This window comes from Manacus vitellinus, unplaced genomic scaffold (assembly GCF_001715985.3).
Source record: "Manacus vitellinus isolate BGI_N305 unplaced genomic scaffold, ASM171598v3 scaffold_3_pilon, whole genome shotgun sequence".
In the NCBI taxonomy this organism is placed as follows: domain Eukaryota; kingdom Metazoa; phylum Chordata; class Aves; order Passeriformes; family Pipridae; genus Manacus; species Manacus vitellinus.
In genome coordinates this window covers 45,812,494-45,837,053 of record NW_021940535.1, presented here as the reverse complement: position 1 = coordinate 45,837,053, position 24,560 = coordinate 45,812,494, and the positions used below count along the sequence as shown (strand labels likewise).

At 38.3% G+C, this 24,560-nt stretch overlaps 1 protein-coding gene across 3 annotated transcripts in view; it reads right to left on the bottom strand.

Annotated features, from left to right (window-relative positions):
• Positions 1-338: 338 nt before the first annotated feature.
• The window catches only part of DIP2C (disco interacting protein 2 homolog C), a 143,156-nt gene continuing 118,934 nt past the window's right edge, over positions 339-24,560 (bottom strand). For all 3 annotated transcript variants that reach the window (XM_018075646.2, XM_018075644.2, XM_018075643.2), the window contains exons 34-38: positions 12,192-12,249; positions 11,010-11,084; positions 9,972-10,146; positions 8,706-8,829; positions 339-3,829 (exon numbers count right to left, since the gene is read on the bottom strand). In XM_018075646.2, the coding sequence (XP_017931135.1) occupies positions 3,577-3,829; positions 8,706-8,829; positions 9,972-10,146; positions 11,010-11,084; positions 12,192-12,249 (685 nt within the window). In that variant the 3' untranslated portion in view covers positions 339-3,576. The remainder of the gene's footprint in view (positions 3,830-8,705; positions 8,830-9,971; positions 10,147-11,009; positions 11,085-12,191; positions 12,250-24,560) is intronic.

Genomic DNA, 24,560 nt, shown 5'->3' with positions numbered 1-24,560 from the left:
TAACATTTGAAAAATCAGAGCTGGGGCCAAACCTCTTCTCTGGGGATGCTGCTACTCAGTGGCTGGGAGCCACCTCTGAAACCAAGGTATTTTTGGAAAAGGTCAATGGAAACAGGCAGATCACATTTCCAAGAGGTATCATCTGGTGGCCCAAGGCTTCTGAATCGGTAGGGAGGTTCTAGCCCCACATGTGTGTGACCAAGCAGTAACCCATATATTTCCACTGGCAGAAAGCTCCAGCAGAGCTGTAACACCTGGATCAGCAACTTACTTAGGCACTTATCAGCAGCACATTAGTAGAAAGACCTTGCAACAAAAGTGATAAGTGACAAATTTGAGGAGTTTTACAGTACTAATGCTTGTTATTGCTTCTCACAAAATGTTACCAAGCTTACAATAATCTTTACACTTTCAGCAAAAATGTGAACAGTATATTTGAATATATTAAAAAGAATTAAAAAAACATTTCACAAAAAACATTTGTTGCCATATGAAAGTCTTTCAGCAATAAATGCCCACACCGGTATTTAAACATTGTTAAAAGTATAATGATTTGTACTAATAAATTATGCAACAAGAGAGGTAAACAAAATAAAATTACAGTATAGCTCTCCATGTTCCTCCACCGAGCATCCGCAGCTCTCGGAAGCTCCATTTTAGATGACTAATTAAGAAACTGATATTTTCAGAGCAACAAAAATAAAAGCTTTTATTTGTTCATTTGAATATAAAACAGGCGTTATCACAGATGTACAAAGCGTACTGGTGGTTTAACATACAAGAAGGTTGCTGTCCTTTGCACATAAAAATTTTTGTTTGAATCTGTGATTGGCTGAGTTACATGAATTTCTCTAACCAGTCACCACACTCTATGAAATAACGCTGCTAACATTCAACTGATAAAAGGGACAGTCTTCCCTTGGGTAAAGTGTCAAGCAGGATTAAATATATATAATAAACAAGCACCATGAGGAATCTGCTCCTGTTTGATTAGTTTTGTGTTTAAATGTTCATTGTGTACCCTCTCTTTTTGTGCATGTGCATCGAGTTGATTACATGGTTTTGTCTGACTCCAAAAGCACAAGGTCACAAGACAAACATTTTATACATTCTCATGAATGGTTTATCTACAGTACAGTTTCTAATACAGAACAATCCTTCTTTATTGCTCAGTCTGATGGTGCTTAAATGTTTCCTTCCTTTTGCTTGCACAACAAAACCAGAAACTCAGTTTATCATTTCTCTTAACTCAGGATTTAACAACCACAGATGACAGGTTGCAGAAGAGAGCTGTTATTAACTGCGTTTCACAACTGCATTGCAGTTCTTTTATTCTCTACAAATGCAAAGTTGACTTCGTGAAGGTTAAAGTGATGCTTTGAACGACAGCAAGATTTGTTTTGCAGTACTGAGATCAGTGATAGCAGGACTTCACAAGTTAGTTCACACACTGCAATTATGTTTGTAATCAATCAACATCTCGTCTGAAACCTTACAACAACTCGCCATTAGGAACAGATTTTATTCTTTTTAGGGAGCAGAAAATGAATTTGACAAAGTATGGGATTGGTCTGCAGAGCATGAATAGGGCTATTCACAGGACAGTGAGGGCGGAAAAGATGGTCTGAAAGAAAACGCGTCTGACGTGGTGAGATGCTCTGTACTGTACATGCAGACTAAAACGTCCCTACCTCTTAAAAAGATTTTTAACAACCAGCATTGAGACTCCCTTAAACGTGATATAAACATGATTACATTTGCCCTGCAACAATCTTAGTCATGCATATCCGGTAATGAGAGCCAGCACATGAACGTCATTTGGGACAATAAGAAAAGCATTCTTGGACTGCAGCTGGTAAATCCCACTCTTGATCACAAACAGGTCAATTCAGTTACAACCACATGAAGGAAGGGGAGGTTTTAAAAAACGGGGCACGGGGCGCAGGGAAGACAACAGAACTGGGGAATCAAACCTCTCTTTTATCCAAAGGTAGTAAAATGAAGGCAGCTGTGATGCATGTTTTCCTACTCTTCTCCCGTGACGGCCTCAGGCTGGAGACCACGGGACTCCTCCGTTCTTTAAACAGGCAGATCGGTTCCTCTGATGTTTTAATGTGTTTAGGGACTAGTTAGCAGATGCACGATTCGTGCCAGGTCGGCTGTAGTGACTGTATGCTCCTCTCTGTTAAGGAATAAATTAAAGACCATCGAAACAATCGTTTCCTGTAAATGTAAACTGGATGCGTTGGCCACCGAGCTATGTGTCCTAGCTGAGAGGCAAATTGATAACTCTGTGCAAATAACCCCGAAATTTTTCCTTATAGCAATAAAAACACCAACTAAAACAATGAAAAAAATTGTGCAACAAAGTTCTGCAGCTAGACAACAGTGCTATTCCTCAACCTGCCTTTTCTAAGTCTAACAAGTGTATGCACATGCCAGCACAAATATTTATTGTTGCCTCCATGGCAAAGAAAAGAAAATTATTGTAGTGCATTTTTAGTCTTAAATTCATTCACTGCCTTAAAGGCAGCAATAATTCCACTTGCTGGTATCTAGAGGATTCTTTTTGACAGGGATACTTAGCAATCCAGGATTGCTTTTTTTTTTCCAAAAAATTTGTGAGTAACATTTGATTATCTACAGTGGGAGACACCATGCAAGTGACAAGTACTGCATTTTAAACTTTAAAATCTTTTGTCATTAGTGAATTTATATTTCATATATATATATTTGATGTGATACTATCCACTCAAGATAATACAACACTTTGTTTTTATATTAGCAAACATTTCAAGAGTTTAATATTCTTGAATGTTTTTTCTCTTTTATACTTCTAAAGAGATCAAAATAAATTAAACGTTTTGTACATAATTACAGAAGAAGTAGTTAACTTATTTTATCTTTTTAGTTTAGTACAAAGATATTTGCAAGCTCATTGCCGAAATACACCTTATTTATAAATTTCTTCCATTCTAATGCTAACAGCAAAGGCTCTTTGGCCTTTGGGCTTTCAGCATCTCTGACAGAAAGCTGCAAGATTTCTAATTGAAAGGTGCTACTTTGGGTATTCTCCTCGTACCACTACATAGTTTCCTAAGATGTGGGATCTAAAATGGCTTCAGTTAGTAACAGATCTGTATTCATCAGTTTTTTATGACATAGTAAAACAAATGAAGGAAACAATTATTTGTATTAGTATGCAAATTGTTTTAAAAGAATCCATTTGGAGGGCAGAATAAAAAAAAATCTACTTCAGCTTACTTAATGTAAAATACAAAGCCACATTTACTCAAAAAGCAGTATTGTCCAATAAGCAAAAAAAAAAAAAAGTTTAAAATGGGCTTTTCCAACACACTGAAGGGCCTTACCCCATAGTCCTTCTTTTCTAAAATTTAGTGGTAAAAGAAAACATTTCACATTTTATTTCCTGCCAATCGTGACTGCTTTGAAAAGTCGTTATAGAAACAGTTCCATTCTGATGAGTGTCAGCATCTTATCTGCAGACTTTTTTAGTGGACACAAAAAAATTTTATACATCTATAGTAAAGTCCATGGAAGCTTTAAGGTACAAGACTACATGTTGTAGGCCACATAGATGGGATCTAGCTGGTCTGCCAAAAATCCATCTCGTAGGTGCATACGTTGTTTCTCTCCACGGGAGTTGATAGGAATTACACCAATGTCCACAACCACCACCACCCCTACAATCAGATAGTGTTCCTCCAGCACCACGTTGGTGACCAAAGGAACCAGGTCCAAAGCTTCTTGCTCTGATCCATCCAGCTCAACTACAACGACTAATAAATTTGTCCAGGTAAACACCGCACTGGAATGAAAGAAAAAAATAATATTAGTGGTGGAGTTTTTTTTATCCATTTCATTTTTATCCTTTTCCTTGCACCTTGGTTACCTTTTGTTTGGATTCCTTGGGCTCCTTCTGTGGGTTCAGTACAAAGTGTAAGCAGCAAGAGAGAACAGCCCCATGAGCTCTCGCTTTCATATTGCTGCAATATTAATTTTTGGGCTAAACTTTACAGAAACTTGCTGGCTATGTAAGGAGGTAGAAAGACAATGTGCAGTTCCCTCTGAAGCCAGAGAACTGCCCCAGCTCTGCTTTGTTCACAGAGTGATGTGTGTGTGTGGAGGTGTCTTCTCTGGGGTTTTTTGAACAGCAGCCCAGAAAAGCCAAGGAGGTTAAAAGAGAAGGGACCAAAAAGAACAGCAGGAGAACAGTCTGAGCTGAAAGTTTTGTGGGATAAAACCTGCCTGCTGAAGGGGTGTGGAGCCCTGGGAAGGTACATGGCCTAGTGCAGGCAGCACATGGGTCCCCGGTGGCCAGGGCAGGAGCATCCTCCTTGCACTGTCCTCAGCAAACACGGCTACGTGCCTTCTGGACTGGGCTGGCTGCTGTCCAGGCAGGTCAGAGCTCAGCACAAAAAAGCTGCAATTCTTCTGGACCAATTGGTTTCCACAGAAATAAGCTGTGTCTCCATCTGTTTTATTTTGGCTGGTTTATTTCTGTTGCGTTTAAGGGGACAGGAGTTTTTACATTCCTGATTAACAGTTGAGATGGTCAAGGGAACACCACTATCACCAGTATCTCCTCTTTGCTAAAAGAACTTTGTAAGACTCCAAAATTTTGGTTAAGCCCTTGAGTCAAAGCAGGTAAATTTTTTAAGGATCTGCTACCTGCCACCTTTTCTGGCTAAGGATAATGAATTTATCCTTCCAAACATGGAGGCTGGGAGGGTATCAAAGTCTGGTATATGCTTCCCTCCATCTTCCTCCCCATATCTCCAAGGTCTCCAAAGCCTCTGACATCCCACAGGAGGTCAGCACAGCTCAGCCACAAAGAGTAATCTTATTCTTCCTTGCAGGTGTTTAAGACACAGACAATGGTTATTTCTTTCTCTAACTTATTTTGCAGAAAAAATAACAATATTCTACACATGTAAGTCATACACCAAGCCCTGTACTTTACTCTCCTTTACCTTATAAAATCAGGGGATAAGTTCCCAGAACTGCCTTGAGCATAAGGAACTGAAATTTAGAATATATTATGTATATAAGCCACCTTCAAAAAGAGCTACTTGCCCTAAGGTCAATGCTTGATTGAGACAGAAATGCATCGTTTTAGTCTACTAAGACAATTATGAATATCCCTGTACTGTGGAAACATATCTTACTTTGCCCAAAAGTTAGCTATGAAAATGTGCTCTATGTTGGTGCTTGACAGAATGGATTTTAGGAGAAAAGTACTTACTCTTAAAAAAAAAAAAATTAATTTTCAGATCCTGCCAAAGTAGTATTTGATTGAATTCTTATGTGGTTATTGATCTGGAAAACTAATGAGCAGCCAAAGCAAGTCTGAACAGGGTTCTTTTGACTTATTACTGCTGTGAAATAAATTTTCATTTGTAATTATGTTTTCACAGGCATTCTAGTAAGTTTTGATTGATGCTGCATGTTAACAAAGCAAAGTATCAGTCTGCACAGGTTACCATCTCCAGAGAGGTCCTGGAGTTTTTATGGATTGCTGTACAAACATCTAAATTAGTACTGTATATATTTTAATAAAAAAGCCTGGGGAGGATTTATTAAAATATAAGATAGTGTTTGGAACCATGTACTCCTACCTTGTTACTTCAGAAAGCAATTAATAGCAAGATTAAGGAGCAGGTCCCTAAAACATGGCTTGGAAGAAGTTAGTTTGTCTGAATTCAGGAGACTGATTTCCAAAACCTTCATGAAGTTTCTATTAAGTCCCAGTGCCACTGACACTTTCAAGAGGGTTTCAATTTAATTTAAAACTCATTTCATATGCCATGTTTCTAAGTCACTGGTGACCACTGTAAGTAAAAGGAAATATTGCTTTTTATGTTCTCACCAGTTAAGATGAGGACACATAGGCCAGCATGCATCACTTATGACTACATTAACTTTCTAGCCCTGATGAATACAGAAAAATCAAACCAAAAAACTAGGGACCCAAGAAGGCTGCCCTTCCTTAAGAAATTATGGAGTCACACCCAAAAGATGCAAAACAATGAACTGAGCTGGGAATGGCCCCTCCTGCTGCTTCCATGTCAAAAAATGCTTCAGAAAAAACAAAGAAGTTGTTGAAACATCTCCAGAGAAAGAAGCTCCTAATTGGTTCCTTCTCCAAATACCTTGTGTAGCTTTACCTATTTGTCATTACGCAGAGGGATAAAACCACTTCTTAGCAAATTCCAGGAAGCTCTGTTTTATTTATCTTTTGAGGCCTTGATGTTTAATTGAGTCAACAATGTGACTTAATTAAAACACACCCATTATTTTTCAAGATATTTTGTGAAATTAAAAACACTTTCAAAAATGCCTGATGTAGGTGTAAATCACAATAAAAATGGACTGTGCCACTCTTCTGCTTGTCACATATTGAGACACAGGAGGCCCAGAGACCGTTGATTTTGTGCTAAAATTTTTTAAGGAAAAGAATAATTTTAAATGACCTTTCAGATCTGATCCTCAATGACAGAAGTTGCCCAGCAGGATGACATGTCAGTCAACAAGTCACCACTTTCCTCAACAGTGTCAAATGTTACAAAATGAGCATGTGTTTCTTGGAGGCTGTTTTTACAATCTATCAACTGGACATACCCAGTACCCTTTGTTTGCTACAGGAATTGATGCAGTTAAATCCTTAATGGGTCATTGTAACTGAAACAACAATGGCCTCTAACAAGAAGAGAGACTCAGTGTCCCTGTCCACAAAAAGGTATATACAAATTATATATAAAAAGAAAGATTTAGCTGGCTATTATTTTGTCAAGGGATGTTTCACAAAGACAAGAGAAGTGTCTCTAAGAGAAGGTGAAAGAGAAGTTATATGAGAAAAGTCAAGGACAGTCAGGACAAGGACTATGAACGAAAATTCCATGATGTTGGCTTGAGAGAGCTGTTAGGCAGAGCATTGGTTAGGAAGAGGCTGGGAACTGTGAGAAGACCAGATGTTGTCACTCTGAACTATTGTGTGTCCCTTTTTGGCAGGGATCTCATCAGAAACACATCTAACTCATCAGCAATCTCTCTTTATGAGGAAAAAAAACAACTCTGAAAAAATTTAAATATTGATCTTTGGGCAAAGGGGAGCAATAGTACAGAGCGCTTTCTGAATTCTTGCTCATGTGCCTTGTACGTTACCACTCAGATACTGGGAAAAGTTAAGGCACTGAGAATTATTTGCATGTACTTCTATATCCTTGCAGAAATTCAGAGGCCTTTTCTCTGGTCATACCAGCTTACCCCCAGCCCTTTTTTAGTTGCCACTATCCCACTCAGGATTTCTGTGATTGTGGAACAAAAACGACCACGAAAGTGCTCTCACCAGTCGTGAAAACAGGAACATAATTTAAGCATTTTTGGGTACTGAAACCCACAATGACATTTCTGCAGTGTGATATGGCTACTTTATTCACTGCCCATGAGCTCATAATTTGAGGGGATGCAAACCTCTGACAAATAATTACTGCTGAACACATCAATTTATGAATCCGTGGCCATCTTATAATAAGGTAGTCCTTAAACAGCTTGATCTGAAAACTTTCCATCCACTGCTGATACTGATCTGATGCATTTTCAAGGGCAATTTAATGACATTCTTAAAGTGTTCACACTGGTCTATATAAGGGCACAGAATCTGGCTCCCTGTGCAATGGGTGGCTGGCACATGACTGAACCACCACTGATGATGCTCTAGGGAGGAAGCAATAAGGCAAAATCTCGGTAACAGTCAGCCAAGCAACTAACTGCATTAATTTTAACAGACTTCTAAGAAAAAAGCAAAGTGTTTTACTGAAGAAACCAGTTCAGTTGCTGTGCTTCATTCATTATTAAGCTTCCTGCTATAGGTCATACCTCTGCAACCAGAATTGAAAAGAAAAGTGAGAGTCATGTCTTATATTCACTAAATTGCTGTGGCTGTTGCAACAGGTTCACTTTGGTTGAAAGGTGAATAACTGAGCTGAGGTTGTGTCAAAACAAAACAACTACCTGACTCAGTCTCCTGATGCAAGAATAATGAAAAGCAATTTGTTCTCATGTTGGCCTCGAAAAATGATTACATTCTGTGTACATCCGAGGATGATACATTGATTAAGACAACATCATTATTAACTCATTGATTTACTGCTTCAATTTCCATTGTGACCTTGATTTGATCACTGCTGCATTTATTAATAACCAATTCAAAAATAACAGTGTGTTCACTAATAAAGTTTATTAGTGTGTTCATTTATTTGAAATGCTCACTTGCTTACTCCTTTTAGTAACAACACTCCTAAGGTTTCAATTCTTATCAGTTTGCTTTTCCTGCTTGGAATGTACATCTCAAACTCCAAGAAACAGCTACTGACCTACCTGAGATCTGTTTGTCTCTCTCCAATTAAAAGTTTATCCCTTCACTTGTGTTTAAAACCACAAAAAAACCCAAAAAAACCCCAAAAAAGAAACATACTGAATGAACTTAGCAGAAAACAGTCCTTTCTGATTAAATCTGTTTGTGAAAAGTTTCCATCCTAAGGATACATTTGCAGCTGGGTTATAAATCCTGTGACCATCCCGACAGGCTATTTCCTGGATCAATTGCAATATCCAAGGAAAAAACCCAGATGTTATAGATATTTCAGCTTTTTGTAAGGGCCCTGGTGTTATATAATCCTTACCATTCTGTGATGCTCTTGTGTGCTCTAATTACAGAGGTTTCAATATCGATCGGATGGTACCTCATCCCTCGTAATTCCATGGCTTCATCTAATGCACCCACAACATAAAGTGCATCATGGCGTTCTGGTTAGAAAGGAAAAAAAAGTCAATGATTCTATTCTCCAGTACATTAAATTACAAAAATGTTCACATTAAGAAATAAGTTAAATAAGTATAAGATAAGTTATCCTTGAATTTCTGAAACGCCAATGTCATTTCAGAACTAATGAGCATTTTCCATTACTGAGGTGCAATGAAGAGCAAAAAACAGAAGAAAGGAAGGAAGGCAGAAATACTATTCCCATTGGAAGAAGACAAAGGTGGAAATTTTTATTCAAAGACAGTGGCATAAATTCCTGTTTTTCTCCCAGGTGGATGTAGAACAGACTCATTCTCTTTTTAAGGTGCTCTAAATAGACAATAGAGTCCTTGTTTCTCTCTGTTTTTTTGAAAGAGAAAGGACAGATTTCATCCTAACAGTATGGCTAGGAACTCTACTTGGCCAACAGCCCCAACTGGCCAGCTCAGCCACCTCTGCTCGTGCTTTGTGCTTCCCAAAAATTATGGGAAAGTAATATTTTCCCAAGCGCAGACTTGGTGTGCCTGGCATTGCTGGTTCACTTACACGAGTACACAAGACAAGGAATCTCATTAAAACAAGTAAGAAAATACTGTACCTTCCTGACAGAAACCCACACACCCCACAGCTTCTCCTGCAGGCTACTGCTTGTGTTACATTTCAGTAACCAGCTCCGCAGGTTTAAAGACAGGAGAATCTGAGAAATGGACACCTTCTGTGAATAGGTTTATGACAGAGGAATTATTAGAGGAGGTGGTGGTCACAGGAGGGACAGGGCTCAGACTCCCACCAGGCTTTTTCTACCTGCACAAATGCATTCCTGCGGACACAACTGCCAGAGCAAATGATGGCAGTTTCAGTTGCCTTTCATATTTTTCAAGTTGAAGCACTGGACATATTAACAGTGCCAAAATGTCATTGGTGGAGGGGATTTATAGCACCTGAGGGGGAGCAAAGGAAAAGTAACTGTTTCAGCAGGGAAATCTCACCCTCTCTTTTATTTTCTGATTATTTTAACTAAGGCTTTTTTGCAGTCTACAGGTTTCACAGATTGAACATATCAGGTACCGCAGGTGCAGAGATCTGGTGTCAGCCTCAAAATAATCCAGATTATTTGCACAGACCTGGATGATGGGAAAGCTCTTACCTCCATTTGCATCTGTGAGTTCTGTTCTTCTCAGGAACCCCAGATAGCCAGTTCTAGCCCAAATAGTCTGTGTGTCTCCAAAGCTGAGTCTCGAATTAAAATGATCTGATTGCAAAGATTCATCTCCATAGATGGTAAAATACCCACTGGCGTTGTGAGTGCTGTGAACCCATATCTAAGTTAAAAGTAATTATACTGGTATTAATTAAAGTAGCTTTCGAGAATGAAGCATTATTGAAAATTCTTGATGCAAATACTTTTAATTATAGCTAGAAAATACTATAAATGCCTATAGACCACAGTGCTCTTTCCATAGTTCCCCCCTCCTGGTTCAGTGTATTTACTCCGGCAGAGCATCCTCCATGAACACCAGATAGACAAATTATTTTAAAAGGTGAAACCCAGGGACCTAGAGGGAAAGGTTCATTTCATCGAACTCAAGGGATCATGGAAATTTTTACTATTTCAAATTAATGAAATCTTACAGAAACATTCAAATTAGATTGTAGTTTTAATTATGACTAAACACATTCTTCATTTTGTTAACTAGATTTTTAACTGCTCGAAAACATTTTTTTTCCTCACTGTAGAAAAATAAAATAAATTTGAAAAACATATAGCCTTGCTAAACTCAGTTAATGTGAGTACTTCAGTGCAATGAAGCACAATGATTATAGAGAACAGCACTAGAAAACCATCTAGCTGAAATTAGACTAATCAATAAACTTACTTTTCATGTAAGTTTCCATCAGAATTAGCAAAGCACCAAGTATAAAATACAGTTAGCAAATGCAGATTTTTTTCATTTTTTTAACTTAAGCTATTATTAGCATTTAGCAAGTATGTTACTAGCAATTTTAATAATGATATAAATATTGTGCTCCACACTTTATATACTATAAAGATCAGTAGAATTCACTATTTTCTTAACTGGGCATTTGATAAGATGGATTATAGGAAATCATTAGCATGCATGACAATAGCTTTATCTCTGCAATTTAGTTCAGAGCATACAAAGTTCAAGTTCTCATGACTCACCTCACCAAGATGAGAATCTCCTAAGGGTCCCTTTGTTTCTGGATTAGCAATAATGATACGTACTCCTGGCAGGATCTATTGAAAGAAAACATGAGGTAGTAAGAAAGCAGGTACTGGCTTATGCAATCATATTCTGACTCTTTGTCCCCAAAGAACCTTCATTAAAAACTAGAAGAAATCCTTAAAAAGTTAAAGTAGACTTATAACATAAAAAACTAAAATAATCCATAGCTATAATAAATTCTGAGATATCTGGGAAATGCGACAAAACTTCTCTTTGTGAAAGTCCTCCACCAAACGTTCACCTACAATACAAAAATCCTACCAAATGGCCCCAGTTGCTCTGAGAGTACACATTAGGACAGACAAACCCCCCAGTGCTACCCACATCAACCTTTGACCTGAAAAAAGAAGCCAGAGGAATTATGCAAACTCTTCAGGATGATGAGATGATCTCATGTAAGTGATGCTTAACCACTACAGAGATAGATGTTAAAACCTTAAAATAGAAAAGGAAGCATCCTCTGACTACTAATGTTTGCAGAGCTATGGACAGAGAGCTTTAGATGAGCATCCACAGCATCAAGAGCCATCGATGAGCAGGGAGTGCCTCAGGGGCTCAGTGCAGCACCGATGGCATGTTTTCTTCCTCCCAAAGGCAGAGCACACTTAGCTGTAGACCTTGGTCACCAGCACATGGCCAGATACTGCAGCCAGAGGCAGAGCTGAGAGCAGCACCCCATCTCTGTGAGCTGGTCCTGTGTCCTCACCCTGTCCCCACAGCGATGCCACCTCTGCAAGTGATCAGTAGCCCATGAGTTCAGTGTTGGTCATCTCTAACCAGTTCTTAGTGCAGGTAGGTCTACCTTGAGAGAACTGCCTGCACCAGTATCACATTTGCTGGCTGTTTCAAGAGTGAGACGCAGGGGATGAAATACCTTCTTTTTGCATAAAAGAAGGAAATGATTTTTACACGAAAGAGGGAGGTGCAGCTTCTGAGAGGGCAGTAACGCAAAAGTTACCACCGTTGTGCTGTAACCTCAACAGTAAAGGAAGGACATCAATCTGCACAGCTGATAGCGCCTTCCCCAGCACTACTTTTATGCAAAAATGAACAGAAATGGATATTTAGTGAAAACATTTACCATAAAAGGTACATGTAAATCCTCTTTCAGCACTTACTTTTCCAGACTCCATGAGAGGCAAACTATGTGGAGATCCTCTTTCGACTAAACGAACTCTGTAAAATACACGTAAAATAATATGCATAATACATGGTTGCGTTTATTTGCTTTTCATTAACATTTATTTCTAAAAGGAATGGTTAATGTTAATGTTATTTCAGGAAGAGATGAAGCTTATATCCTGTAGAACATAATCAGACTCAATGTTTTATATTAGTCAAGACTTATGCCTGGGAAAATAATGAAAAAAAGATGTGTGTGAACGTTTTCTTAAATAATAAATTCTTCAAATGTAGTTGGTGCCTTTTATTTGGTTTTGATAGACTTTTGTAAATGGAATTCCATGCAAAAATTTATTCACGACGAGAGGGATCTAAAATATTGATTTCCCAAAGGAACATCATAAAAGCCAGGGCACAAACACAAAAGCATGTGAGCTGAGTGAGCAACCACATTCCACAAGTATCTAACAGTTAAAATCAAAATCATATCAAAATAACTCATAATCTGGCCTCAGCTTCAAATCTGCATTTGCAATCTTTTCATTGTTTTTAATGGACAGTGGTTGATAAACATTTTAATATTAAGAAAAATAATTTAATGAAAAATGTTATTACTACTGTTATTTCTCTGAATGTGGCTTTCTGGTCCTCTCTCTTCCTTAGAGAAATTATTTTCCCATTAAAGCAACAGGAATAGCATCTCTCCTTCAGTGGTATGATGGTCTGAAAGGAAATATCTCATTTAACCTTAGAAAAGTACTCAGCAGGTTAGAATGGAAGAGACTTTCAGGTCCTAAAATAGCTGATGATCTCAGCCAATAGATGGCAAAGAAAATTTGGTAACACCTAGGCATTCCTGTATCCTAAGTAAGTAACTTAGAAGTTCTAACAACCATGAAAACCTTAAACTTCCCATTCATGAAAATTATTCATAATCCACTTAAACAAGCTAAATCTGGACTGGTGTCCAAAGAGCTGTTCTTACCTCTCTCCTCCGCTCAGTTCCTGATATTAGAAAGGAAAAAAACAATACAAGATGCCTAAAAACCAACCCTGTAAAAGGTAAAGATGAAACATCAGAAGACAAGAAGACATAGTTGGGAGCAGATGGGTGGAGACCTGTATCCAGTTAAGCTGCTCATAAAACTGCAGTCTGTTAGCAGTCACGATAGATCTTTTTTGGACTGTTTTGAGGTCTTTTTATAGCCAGAGTACCACAGTGCTCAGTTTGGGAAAGGAGAGATGAGACACAGAGAGACCTCAGTTTGAAGTCCCTTTGGAGAAGAAGAAAGCTTTGGCAAGTTCAAACCCTCAACATAAAGGAGACGTAAAAAGATCTTTTTTTTTTCCCTTTTTTTCCCCCACTATTTCTTTGCTCCAAGAGTCTTCTATAAAAGATAGGACTGTTGAGGTCAAGGGAGGAATAGTGAATAGTGTTTTATCTGCAGTTCTAGAAAGCCTCTCAACCTTGATGGATGGGGCAGGGCTAAGCCCTGAGACATTGCACATCAGTGTGAACAGCTCCTCACACTAGCAGAAAGATACAACCCAAATACCCAGCAATTTCAGATGGCTTTTCCAAGTCATTCTGAGATGAAAAGGATGTAAAGTGCCCTACAAGGGGGACTTCCTGGAGCAGGCACAATTAGGCAGCTGCAGCCTGACCTGCAAGGTGTATAACAGGAACAACTTTCCAACATTTGTTCAACAGCCACAAAACTCACAGACAGAGCCTGAAGCACTAATTGCCACTTCTGTGTGTTACCTTTAATGTTACATTGTCCTTGTTTCACACTGTCCTTGTTTTACTCTCTGAAACCTCTGTTGTGCTACAGGTGTGCACAAATGCCTGTGTTTTCTACAACATTTTCTGCTGAGCCTCCCACCAGCTGAAGAGCAGTAGAGTCCCCACTGGATTCACGGCAAAAGCTGTGAAGTTACAACATCCATCTGTTCATCCAGGGACACAGATACAGGGCAGCAGAAACCCAGCTCACAGGAGCTTCACTAGAAGGTGTGTGTGCAAGGTTAAATTAATGGTAATCTACATCAGCCACGCTTGTTTTGCTGTTCGAATGGCAGCCAAATCATAGGGATTTAGGAGTATTCAGCAAAGGTTGTAAAAATAACTCTCTGTATATTGAAATGACATGAAATATTTCAAAAACCAGTTGTTACTAATGCCTACATATTTCTGCCTTTGTATACATTTCTTTGTTCTGTAAAATCCATATTAGTGTAGAAACAGAAAATGTCTTGAACTGAGTTTTTCCAAACAACTGATATCTCTATCTTGCAATAGATATTTGCAGAGAGGTAGCTATTTTTGGAAGAACTAGTCATCATCTTATCCACTTGGTACCTCCTTTAACAGGCAGTTATCTTACCTATTATTTATGAACATTTGTCAAATGAAGATGATCTTAAAAAAAAGATAATTTAATAAACCTCAGCCATAAGCACTGTTAAGAGGGATGGTGTAACCAAGGTCAGGAACTACTTTATATAATTTAAGTTACATTTAAAGACAATTCTATTTGGATAACAGTAGCAAAAAAACCTCTGGGGCAGGAAAACTGTATGTCAGAACTGTCCAGCTGCCCAGAGATACTGCTGGCCTTTGTTCCCTTCCCATCATTAAGACATTTTCTCCGTGAAGTGTTGCTGAACTCCAGGCCTAGCAAAACACATATAATACAGTGATACATTCAATAGTCAATGGCGTTGAGTACTGGAAATGAATCAACAGTCATAAATCTGACAACCTCCTCTTTGCTTTCAGTATCTGTGCTTCTCATCTTGTTCTTATTATCACCATCTTCTAGTTTCTTTCTCCACCTATTTCATTTAGCCTTGTCTGATTTTTTCGCACATGATGATCCAGAAGGTGCAATTTCTCAGTTTCCAGCTCTGTTAAACCTCTCCCACTCTTTGCTCACCACCTCAAATCCCTACAGAGTTCTCATGGCAGTGCACTAAATATAGAAACGGCATTTCCTGGAGGTTTTCTGCAAGGGCCCTGTGAGCACTCAAACCATTGGATTCCTTTCTAAAAAGTTTCTGCTAAACTCACAATCCATTTGGGAACATGCTATTAAACCTCTAAAAAACCCAAACTAATAAAAGATATTTTGCCACAAAGAGATTTCAAAAAAATATAAGTTAGACATGACATTCTGATGCTACCAGCTTTTATCTGCATACTTAATTTTAAATCTGTAATAGTCTTATTAAATCTACTGGGATTAGATACTGTGAATAAATTATGGCTATTAGGCAATAATTTTTAAAATTAGTTTTACTGTGTCTCAGCATAAAATAATTCAATTGTTTCCACTCTTTCCCAAGAGATTTCCACTTTTCCACTAACAAACACAGACAGTAGACACACTTGAGAACTTCTTTGCTTCCCTTCTAAGTGAACAGCACCACTATCAAGGTTGGTCTGACGATTAAGAGTTGGTCTGGTAGGCAAACTAAAAATGAAGAATACCCTGTCAGACCCCTAATAAGAACCCCTCTGAATTACAGCTCCTTACAGTCTCCTTAGGACAATGTTAGCAAATCGTCTCCAAATTCACAAATAATCATAACGTGCTCCCAGGCAGCAGAGGTCCAGAAAGGACAAGTCCTGTTTCTCTGCAGTGCTCCAGTCATTCTTTGTTAGGAGTGAAAACAGCCTCTTATGAAGTGAGTACAAAGCCTTCCCACTGCTTTCTGCTGCCTTCAAGTCTTGCTGGGAAGGGCAGAGGAGAATGTGGCAGTAGAGCCAGACTGGGCAAAGAGCCTGAAAATCAAGTGGATGGGAGAAAACATGCTGCCTTTGGGCGTGAAAGATACTTTTGCACCTTCTGGTGGTTTGCAGCCAAGCTGAGAGGGAAAACATAAATGAGAGACCCAATCTAGGGCAGACACGGGGTTTCTCTCCCACCAAAATGTATGATTGAAGGGGAGAGAGAGAAGATGATTAAGAATTGTTTCACTGTTGCAAAGCTGTAAGCAATGATGATATGCAATGAATCTGTAATATTTACACAGAATAGTATAGGAGAGTATATTTTTCATAATTCTTTTCCACTGGTCCTTAAGAATTTTTTCTTAAAAAGAGATCTGTCCAGTTGAGAAAGCTGCCTATGTTTCAAAGTCTGGCTACCAGGTTTTAATAGGGAATACAGCTACTCCACCAGTATATGCCAAACTTCTTTTCTTGCTACAATTTAATATATTGAACAGATTTCATCTTTAAACCAAACACTTACTATAGAAAAGTAGGAATGAAATCTGACTTCAGAACAAAAACTGGACAGCTGTAACTAACTGGGCACTGTAATCACTGTGCAGCAAAGGGCTCTTGAAATAGAGTAATGATGTCTTTCTGCCCAACTATCTTATACGAAACTGCAAATTTTGCTTATGCTCCTTTTTAGATCTGGTCCATTTTGGTGATGAAAACTCTCCAAAATATACTGCACAGCTTGCTAGTACTTCACACTAATCAGAGAGTTTGTCAGCAGAGCTATTAAATATTGCTTTGGGAATCTGCAGGGGCTGGCGTGTGTGGAGTGGTACCAACCAACACTACAGTGCCAAAACTGGGCAATCCTTCAAAGCTGGCTGTGCTGTGGCTCTGAGAAAGACTTTGGAATCTGTGATTCTAATAGAGATGGAAAGAAGCTATGAGGTCATCCAAGTCTTGCTCTCTGCCAAAAAAAGATTGCTCCCTGCAGTGCACTTTTGAGTGCTTTGTCTGCTCCTGTTACAGTATTTCAACTGATGGGGCTTCTTCCACGTCCCTTCAGAGCTGAATTTATTTCCAATTCAGGAACCTTTTTCACTTTGCAATGCTTGGCATGAACCAATCTTAGCTTCCTCTTGTTATTTCTTACTACCTCTCCACGTCCAATTCAAAAGAGCTCTTCCCAGTGTGCCCTTTCTTTTTCAATATAACTCAGCTGAAGAGATTGGCTTTTACCCTAACACTTGGCCAAACCCCATGTCTTGAACTTTTTTCTTTCCTTTATATTCATTTCCTCAAAGCTGAGCTATGGTAACTGCTCTCCTTCTCCCTGCCCATGTGCCAGCATCTTCTGTCTGCGGGGCTTGGACACTGGAGCACTTCCATCGTCTCCAGCTTGTATTTCTCTGCCTGCCCCACCAACCCTTCCTCCTCTCTGGAGCAGTCTGTTTTCATACCATGTCACTTTGCAGTCATGTCAGCTTGGAAGTCCAACTTTTTGGTTTCTTTACTACCAGCTATTTTGCAATCTGATTTCTTTCAGTGGCTGTTTGGGGATGTTACTACTCTTGAAAACAAAGCCTAGAGGAAACCAGGTAGGATGTGATGAACATATAATCTAATATATAGATTGAAAATACAAAGTATATAAGTCTCCTTCTTGCCCACAGTCTTTCTGTGGCAGAAAGCAACAGCCAGTGGTCTCTGGCCTCATTCCAGGCCTATTTCTTAAGTTCTCCTGCTGATTGTCATCTTACATTAGAAGTTAAGCTTGTGGGGAGAAAGTGGATATTTTCTTATCCTGAAAGAAATTCATGGTTTGAAAATTTTTGTGCATTAAACTGGAACAGAAAAAGTTAAATATACACAGAGTTGAAAATGGAATCTGAAAAAAATGTGGCAGGTTGGAAAAAGGTTATTTATGTTTAATATTTCGAGTTTTTTGTTTTGTTTTGAAATTAAGTTAATTAACTCTTCAAACTGAAAATGCTTTAGCCACCATCAAGAACAAAACCTCAAAAGTTACAATAATGGGTTTTGATCACTCTAAGTATTCTAAATTTTCCTTAAGTTGAAGGAAAATTTCTTTCAGCTTTTCAATTAGCTGAAAAAGATCTGTCAAACTGACTCTTCTGAATTCAACACAATGGTCTTTCTGGTGAAAAAAAGACAACACCTAATTCACTAGAAATTGTAACCAAAATCTAATTGCAAAGCATTTAATGCCAGAGATCCTTTATGTTGCTATATCCACAGTGACTTCCCAGTGCTGGCTCAAATGACTAAGAACTATTGCCATCAACAACACCTTTTGGACATATATTGCTTCCCAGTGCTGAGATGGTGCCTGGGTAAGACTGATGGTGGGAATGGGCTCATGCAGCCTGTTCTCATTTTCTGTAGTTAGAAGGATGGGCACTGTAGGTAACACTGGGATCCTGGACTGGGATCAGGGCTCTTTGACTCTCAAGACTTTCAGTGCATTTTCTCTTTACTCAAAGAACTAAATGTTTCTACATAAACTGTTGCAGAATTAAGTCAATTAGCTCATTGTACCAAAAAATGGAAATATGGATCAAAGGACATAAGCTCTGCCTTCCAAATTGACATACACGGTTCAAATAACCAGACCAGAAAAATAGGAAAATTGCCCAGCTGAATACATAGGGTGAAGGGGAAATCTAGATAATGAAGAAGTTTCCCTGCATCATCCTGATTTCCTCAGAGCAGTTTTTCTCATATGACATGATAAATTCAGATAATGGATAAACACAACTGAGACTGAAAACGGACTTCTGGATTGAGGCAAACTTCAACCAACGAAATGAAAAACCATTAAATCTTATGTATGTCTAGGACATATTTTAATCCTGTTAATTTGATAATCAACAAGAATTAGCACTAAATCACTTCCTTTAATGTTAGGAATACTTCACTATAAACCTAAATTACACTTCATGTGCCAAATTCCCTGAGGTCAAAAGAAAATAGCTTCCAATCCTTCAGATGACTGAACAAAGCTGCAGGAAAGGTTACACAACTATTTAAGACAGTTCAGAAAGCTGCAAAGGGATCAAAACGAGGCAGGAACTCTGGTTCAGGAAGGGAATACTCAAAGCTTCACAGATTAAAAAAGGCAATAGCAATTTTATCATAAAAGACTATAGGAATATGTAAAAAAAGTAAGTCACAGTTATGTCTGTTTTCAGCCTTGAAGTACTTTAAAATGTTCAGCTTTCATTACACATTAAATTTGTTTAAATTAACTTTGCACATTCTGTAAAGCACAATACACAACTATTTCAAAAGAACACAGTGGACTAGGGCTCTGAAGAATTTGGTCTCCTGCCTTGCACCTCCTGAGCCCCATCAGGCACAGCATCGTCTTTCTCTGTGCTTCAGGTTCACATTTGCAAAACCAAGCCTAATTGCTGCTCTAGCTGTTATCTTTTTATTCAGATTACAAACCTCTCAGGAGATGGTGTTTATCAGTAACTGTTTTTGCAGCACTTTTCATAATCACAGTTGTGATCTGACAATTCTGTTTAATGCAATATGCTTTTTCTATTTTGTAACCCTTTGTCTTCCCAGTTCTAATTGAGAGAAAGAGACTCTACATATAGGGAAAACTTTCATTATAACGAACTTGGGATACGAAAAATGCCCTCAACTAATGGAATTAGATTATCTGTTGTTAACAAATTATGGAAATTATTTTAGCTTTGCCAATGAAATATTCATATTCTACATTCACACAATGTAATCAAAGGTGGAACTTCTGAAATCAAATATTTTTTCTTTAACCTGTCCCCTTATCTTGTCCAACCTCCAAAGTTCCTACCACCAGCTGACTCACAATGCATTTTTGGGGAAGAAGTTGCAAAAATTTCTATTTAAAAACAACTAGGGACATTCCCTGTGCTTGGAACACTAAAACATGGAGCTACTTTTCCAGCTGAATCAAAACTGCAGATGAGCACTCTGAAGAAAAGGTCAGCAGTGCCACGAGCAGCAGTGCCTTGTACACCTGCAAGCACTGAAAAGGGACTGTCCTGCCACAGGAAACTTGCTGGGAACACTGGTTGAGCTTCCCGAGATTCTTTGGTTAAGCAAACCATCCTCTGCAAGCAGAGACTTCTAGTATATGCCACACTAAAAAGGTTATGTGAGGCTTGAGGCAACGTATTAAGGACTACTGAAGGGAGCCATTTAAGAGGATATTACATCTCTAACCAAGTTAGTGACATACCCTTACATAAATAAAGGATACTTTTACTGTTCAGAGCTCTCCTTCCCAAGCCTAACCATTCAGTATTCCTTCACTGACAGACTTTTCTGACAGCAGGAGCCAAACGAGTGCCTGAGGCTAGCAAGCTGGAGTGGGTCCCAAAGGTGACAGAGCCCATTTCCCAGGGGTAACTGCCATCATAGCACCCTCTGCTGAATTATTTGTCACAAAAAACTGACAGCATGTGGGATGGCAAAAGCTCTGTCCTCCTGCAAAGGCTGGCAAGAGAAGAGAGGAAAGGAAAGAGGAATGGAGAGCACTTAAGCAGCTCCACCTCTTACAGCACACTACAATCTGTGTCTAGGCCTGTAGAAGCTACAAAGCCTTGTTCCAATTTTACATGTATTCATTAAGTATTTTTCCTTCCAAAGCAGATGCCTTGTGAAATGCACTCTAAGGCAGCAGTATGGGAAAGCAGCACTTTTTCCTCCACTACTCAAAAAGTAAATGTGCCCTATGCTGATCACTTTTGGCATTTTTAAAGAGTTCCTGTATAGTGTTCCATTAGCAGTATATACCAAAGTGAGAGAAAACAGATTATGTTTCAGAATACGTTATCTGTAAAAATCAAATACATAATACATTTTTTTGTAAAGAAAATGGAAGAACGGAAATTCCATGTTATTAAGACACTCCTGTAGCTGTGCAGCTAGACTCATGGCAAACTCTGGGAGAGTGAAAAAAAGAAGTATGGTTTGTAGGGAACAAAAAAGGAAGACTTTTTAATAAATCTTTCTCAGAAATGTGAGCAGCCAGATTGTTTTATCAATTCCCAGATTCCATGAGAAGCATAACTGAAAGAGTAACCTGCAACACCAAAGAAGCCCAGTACACCCAGAAATGGGAAATTCTTTTTTTTTTTTTTAACTGTCAGACACTCTTAAGGAATAAATATGTTGGTGTATTTTCATGAGATAGAAATTTAATAAACAGTAAAATTCCTAATAATTTACTGAAATTTAATTATTTCAGTAAAGTTATTGGGAAGTTAAAAACTGGTTTGGAAGAACAAAGGAAAATGGAAACATTTTCCATTTAGTTCTTTTACTTGTACTTGAAGAATGACATGTAAATGGCACTTGCAGACAACAACACAAATGTTCAACTGCAGTTCACCTACTTTCCTGGAAAGCTGCAGCTTTTTGTTTTCCCTTTGTCTTTGTCTTACTTGGTGCACATAACAGTATTCTCTTTCCCCTAAGCCCTCCAGGGAAATATAACTGGAATTTCTTGATTTCTAGTTAAAGTATGCTAAACCACATCCTCTCTCAAAAACTGTATTTAGAGCCAACTCCTATTGTCCTGTTTCACTAAAGTCATAAAATACTTATCCCTTGAAGACAACTTTATCAAGGAAGAAACAGACCTGCTTCAAGGGAGGAAATACTTCAATAGCTAGTAATCTTGCCTTAGAAAGCAAACCAATTACTTTGTAGGGTTCCCACCCCCCTAGTTATTGGATGTTTCTGCCTTTCTCCTGCCCTGCAATAGAAGCTGTGTTATGCCCAGAGAAATGAAGCATCTTTCAAAGCTCTTTAAATAGATACATTTACAAATTTTGTTATAATTCAATTCTTATGTGGAAACAGTGCAATTTCTTAAAAAATTTTTGCTCCTCTTCAGTTTTCCAGGTCATCAGCTTTATTCCTAATAACTCACTATTCAGCACATCAAGTCTCTTAGTTTGTTCCCCAGTACACTCGGGAACAGTAAGAGAGAACCCTTCCTCCATTCTAGGTAGACCAGGACTTCTCCTACAAGTCAGAATTAGAAGTGTTCATATGATGCTTATCAGCCCAAATTAACTTTTTTTTCTGGGAGACTTGTTTCCCATAGATCCGAAACAGTGCCAAGGGGATTTTTGAGATAGCAGTGTTTGCACGGCAGAAAAAAACCCCAATGCTGCTAAAAGGCAAAGGTTGTATCTTCTGAGCAAAAACATGAAGGAGGGTTTTGCCAACACCATGACAAACAGCCTAAACTCTCAAATGAGGTTCAGCAAATTAATGGCAAAATGTGCAAAAGCCTGGCATTTCTACAGACTCCTCAAGACCAAACTGCATCATTTCTTACCATACTTATATCTTTGAGGGACTCAGGTTTTATTTTAAAGACCTCAGGTCCTCCTCCTCTAACTGAGTTACCTCTATTGACTTCATAAGGGTGGAAGTCTTTTCCCTTTTTTATGAAAAAAACTGTTTCTACAGATAACAGGAAACCCCCAAACAGCTAAAGCAACAGACAATCCTAAAAAAGCATGAGTGATGTGTAAAACTTGGAATTGGAGCCACCCATATGAGAAGATCTTTGAAGCTCAAGATGGCCAGAACGGTGGTGTTGGAGGCAGTACTTGACAATTCCATTTGCAAAACGAGCTTATTGCAAAGCATTCTGAGGCTGATGCCGGGGGGTGTCTATGTTTTGAACAGTTTACCAGGTATACAGCACTTTACATCTCAAAATACTCTATGCCTTTTCCCTACCCAATTTCTCAAAGGTGGCTGGGTGTCAAAAGAGTGTAATGATAGATTTTAACTACCCCTTTGGACCCCACACAGTGAATAATTGAGGACTGGGATTTTCTTTAAGCTGTAACTGGGTTTTGTAGGCTGGAAAGGAGCTGGAAAAGCCCTGCTCTCCAGCATCAAGGGAGCACTCTTCAAAGTTCCTCTTTTGCAACCATTGGCTTTCAAGTATGATTAATCAATTAAAGTTTCACAGAAGGTAACTATTTCACTGTCACTTCCATTAGCATGTCTCCTTCTGGCACACCTCCCCCCCATCTCTTTTCCCTACTATGTGACTATAAAATGGTTCTCCTCCACGCTGTGACTGTGTTACAGAGCACTGCTGTGGCTACAGCTTAGCCAACAATTTAGCTAAGCAGTTTTTTGTCTGGTAACTCTGTAATAAGAGTATTTTTCAAGGTAGATGGAATAGAAGTGTTTGAGAATAAAATAGAAAAGCTCCTGTGGCTTTGTTGCTTGGTATTACCCAAAACAATGTATACACAACATGAAAGTTTCAGTAAAATACAGAGGAGAAGGATAAACAACTGACAGCCAGAATAAAAGGCTATTTTTCTGCTCCTGCATGAAGTCTGAAATGCTGGAATATATTAAAATGAAGCCAAAGCCTTAACTGATTCCTTTTGACAGAGCCTGGATTTGAGTCTGGCCTCAATGTATAAGCAATCTATAAAAATAAATCCTAAGTAACTGTTTTCTCATATCTTTGAAACACTACAAGTGTTCCCTCTTTTCTTGGGGAATGAGATTCAGAATTTCCATCCTCTGAAATCACCTTTCTCAGGAAGACAACGAAGGACGTTCAAAGGTCTCTGAATACCCCCAAAATCCAAAATAAAATATTAGGTTTAGCACAATGTACAAATGACTTCCTAAGAAATCAAGTCTGCTAATGACTTCAATATATACAAGGTCACTTTTTTTTAAAGAGAGAGACTAATTTGCATCACTCCAAGAAAATGTCAGTGACCACATGAGAAGACACCTATTTGTGCAGCTCCAAAGACTGCTTGTTTAATCAATAGAGAGGGTGATCAGGTTAAAATAATTGTTCTAATGATGGAGTGGGAGTATTTAAATGAGAGAATATAGATATCACAAGGCACACATTGAATAACAGCTAGACTCAAAAATTAATAACTTGAACACAAATACACCCTGTACTTTTCCTGTCCTTTTAAAATAAACTCTGATATCAAAGTAGATTTTTTGTTGCTCCAGTTAGGGCAGAATGGTGGGGTTTATATTCTTTTTTTTTCTTTATGGATAAGATTTTGCTATAGAGGAGAATATTAGGATGCAAGCGGATGTTTATCTTTACAGGATTTGCATGGAATTGAAACTTTAGGAGAAGATCAATGATCTCCCTCAGCCATCACCATATGGATCCTTCAGCTCACTATTTAAAATTTCTGAGGAAATCCTCCATACAGCATGAAAGATATAGATACACAGGAAAAGAAATACCGATGTCAAAAATCAGAGAAAAAAATTCAAAACAGTCAAAATATTTCAATGATTTTCATCCTATTTTATTCCTTATTCATACCAGTTTAGTTTCAAGATAATTTCAAAATCTAAATTAGCAGATTAAAACAGTAACATTTTGAAAACATCTTTGAATGATTCTAAAAGAAAATATGGTTTAGGATATTTGCAAATACGTTGAAACACTTGAAAATCCAGTCTGACCTGCTGCAGAACAATTAAAAATGTTTTTGCCCTGTGAAAGAAAAAAATATTTTGGAATCACATGAGGTCTATTCTCAGTTTGATGAATTGGTTTGTTTTGCCATTAAATAATTTTTCTACC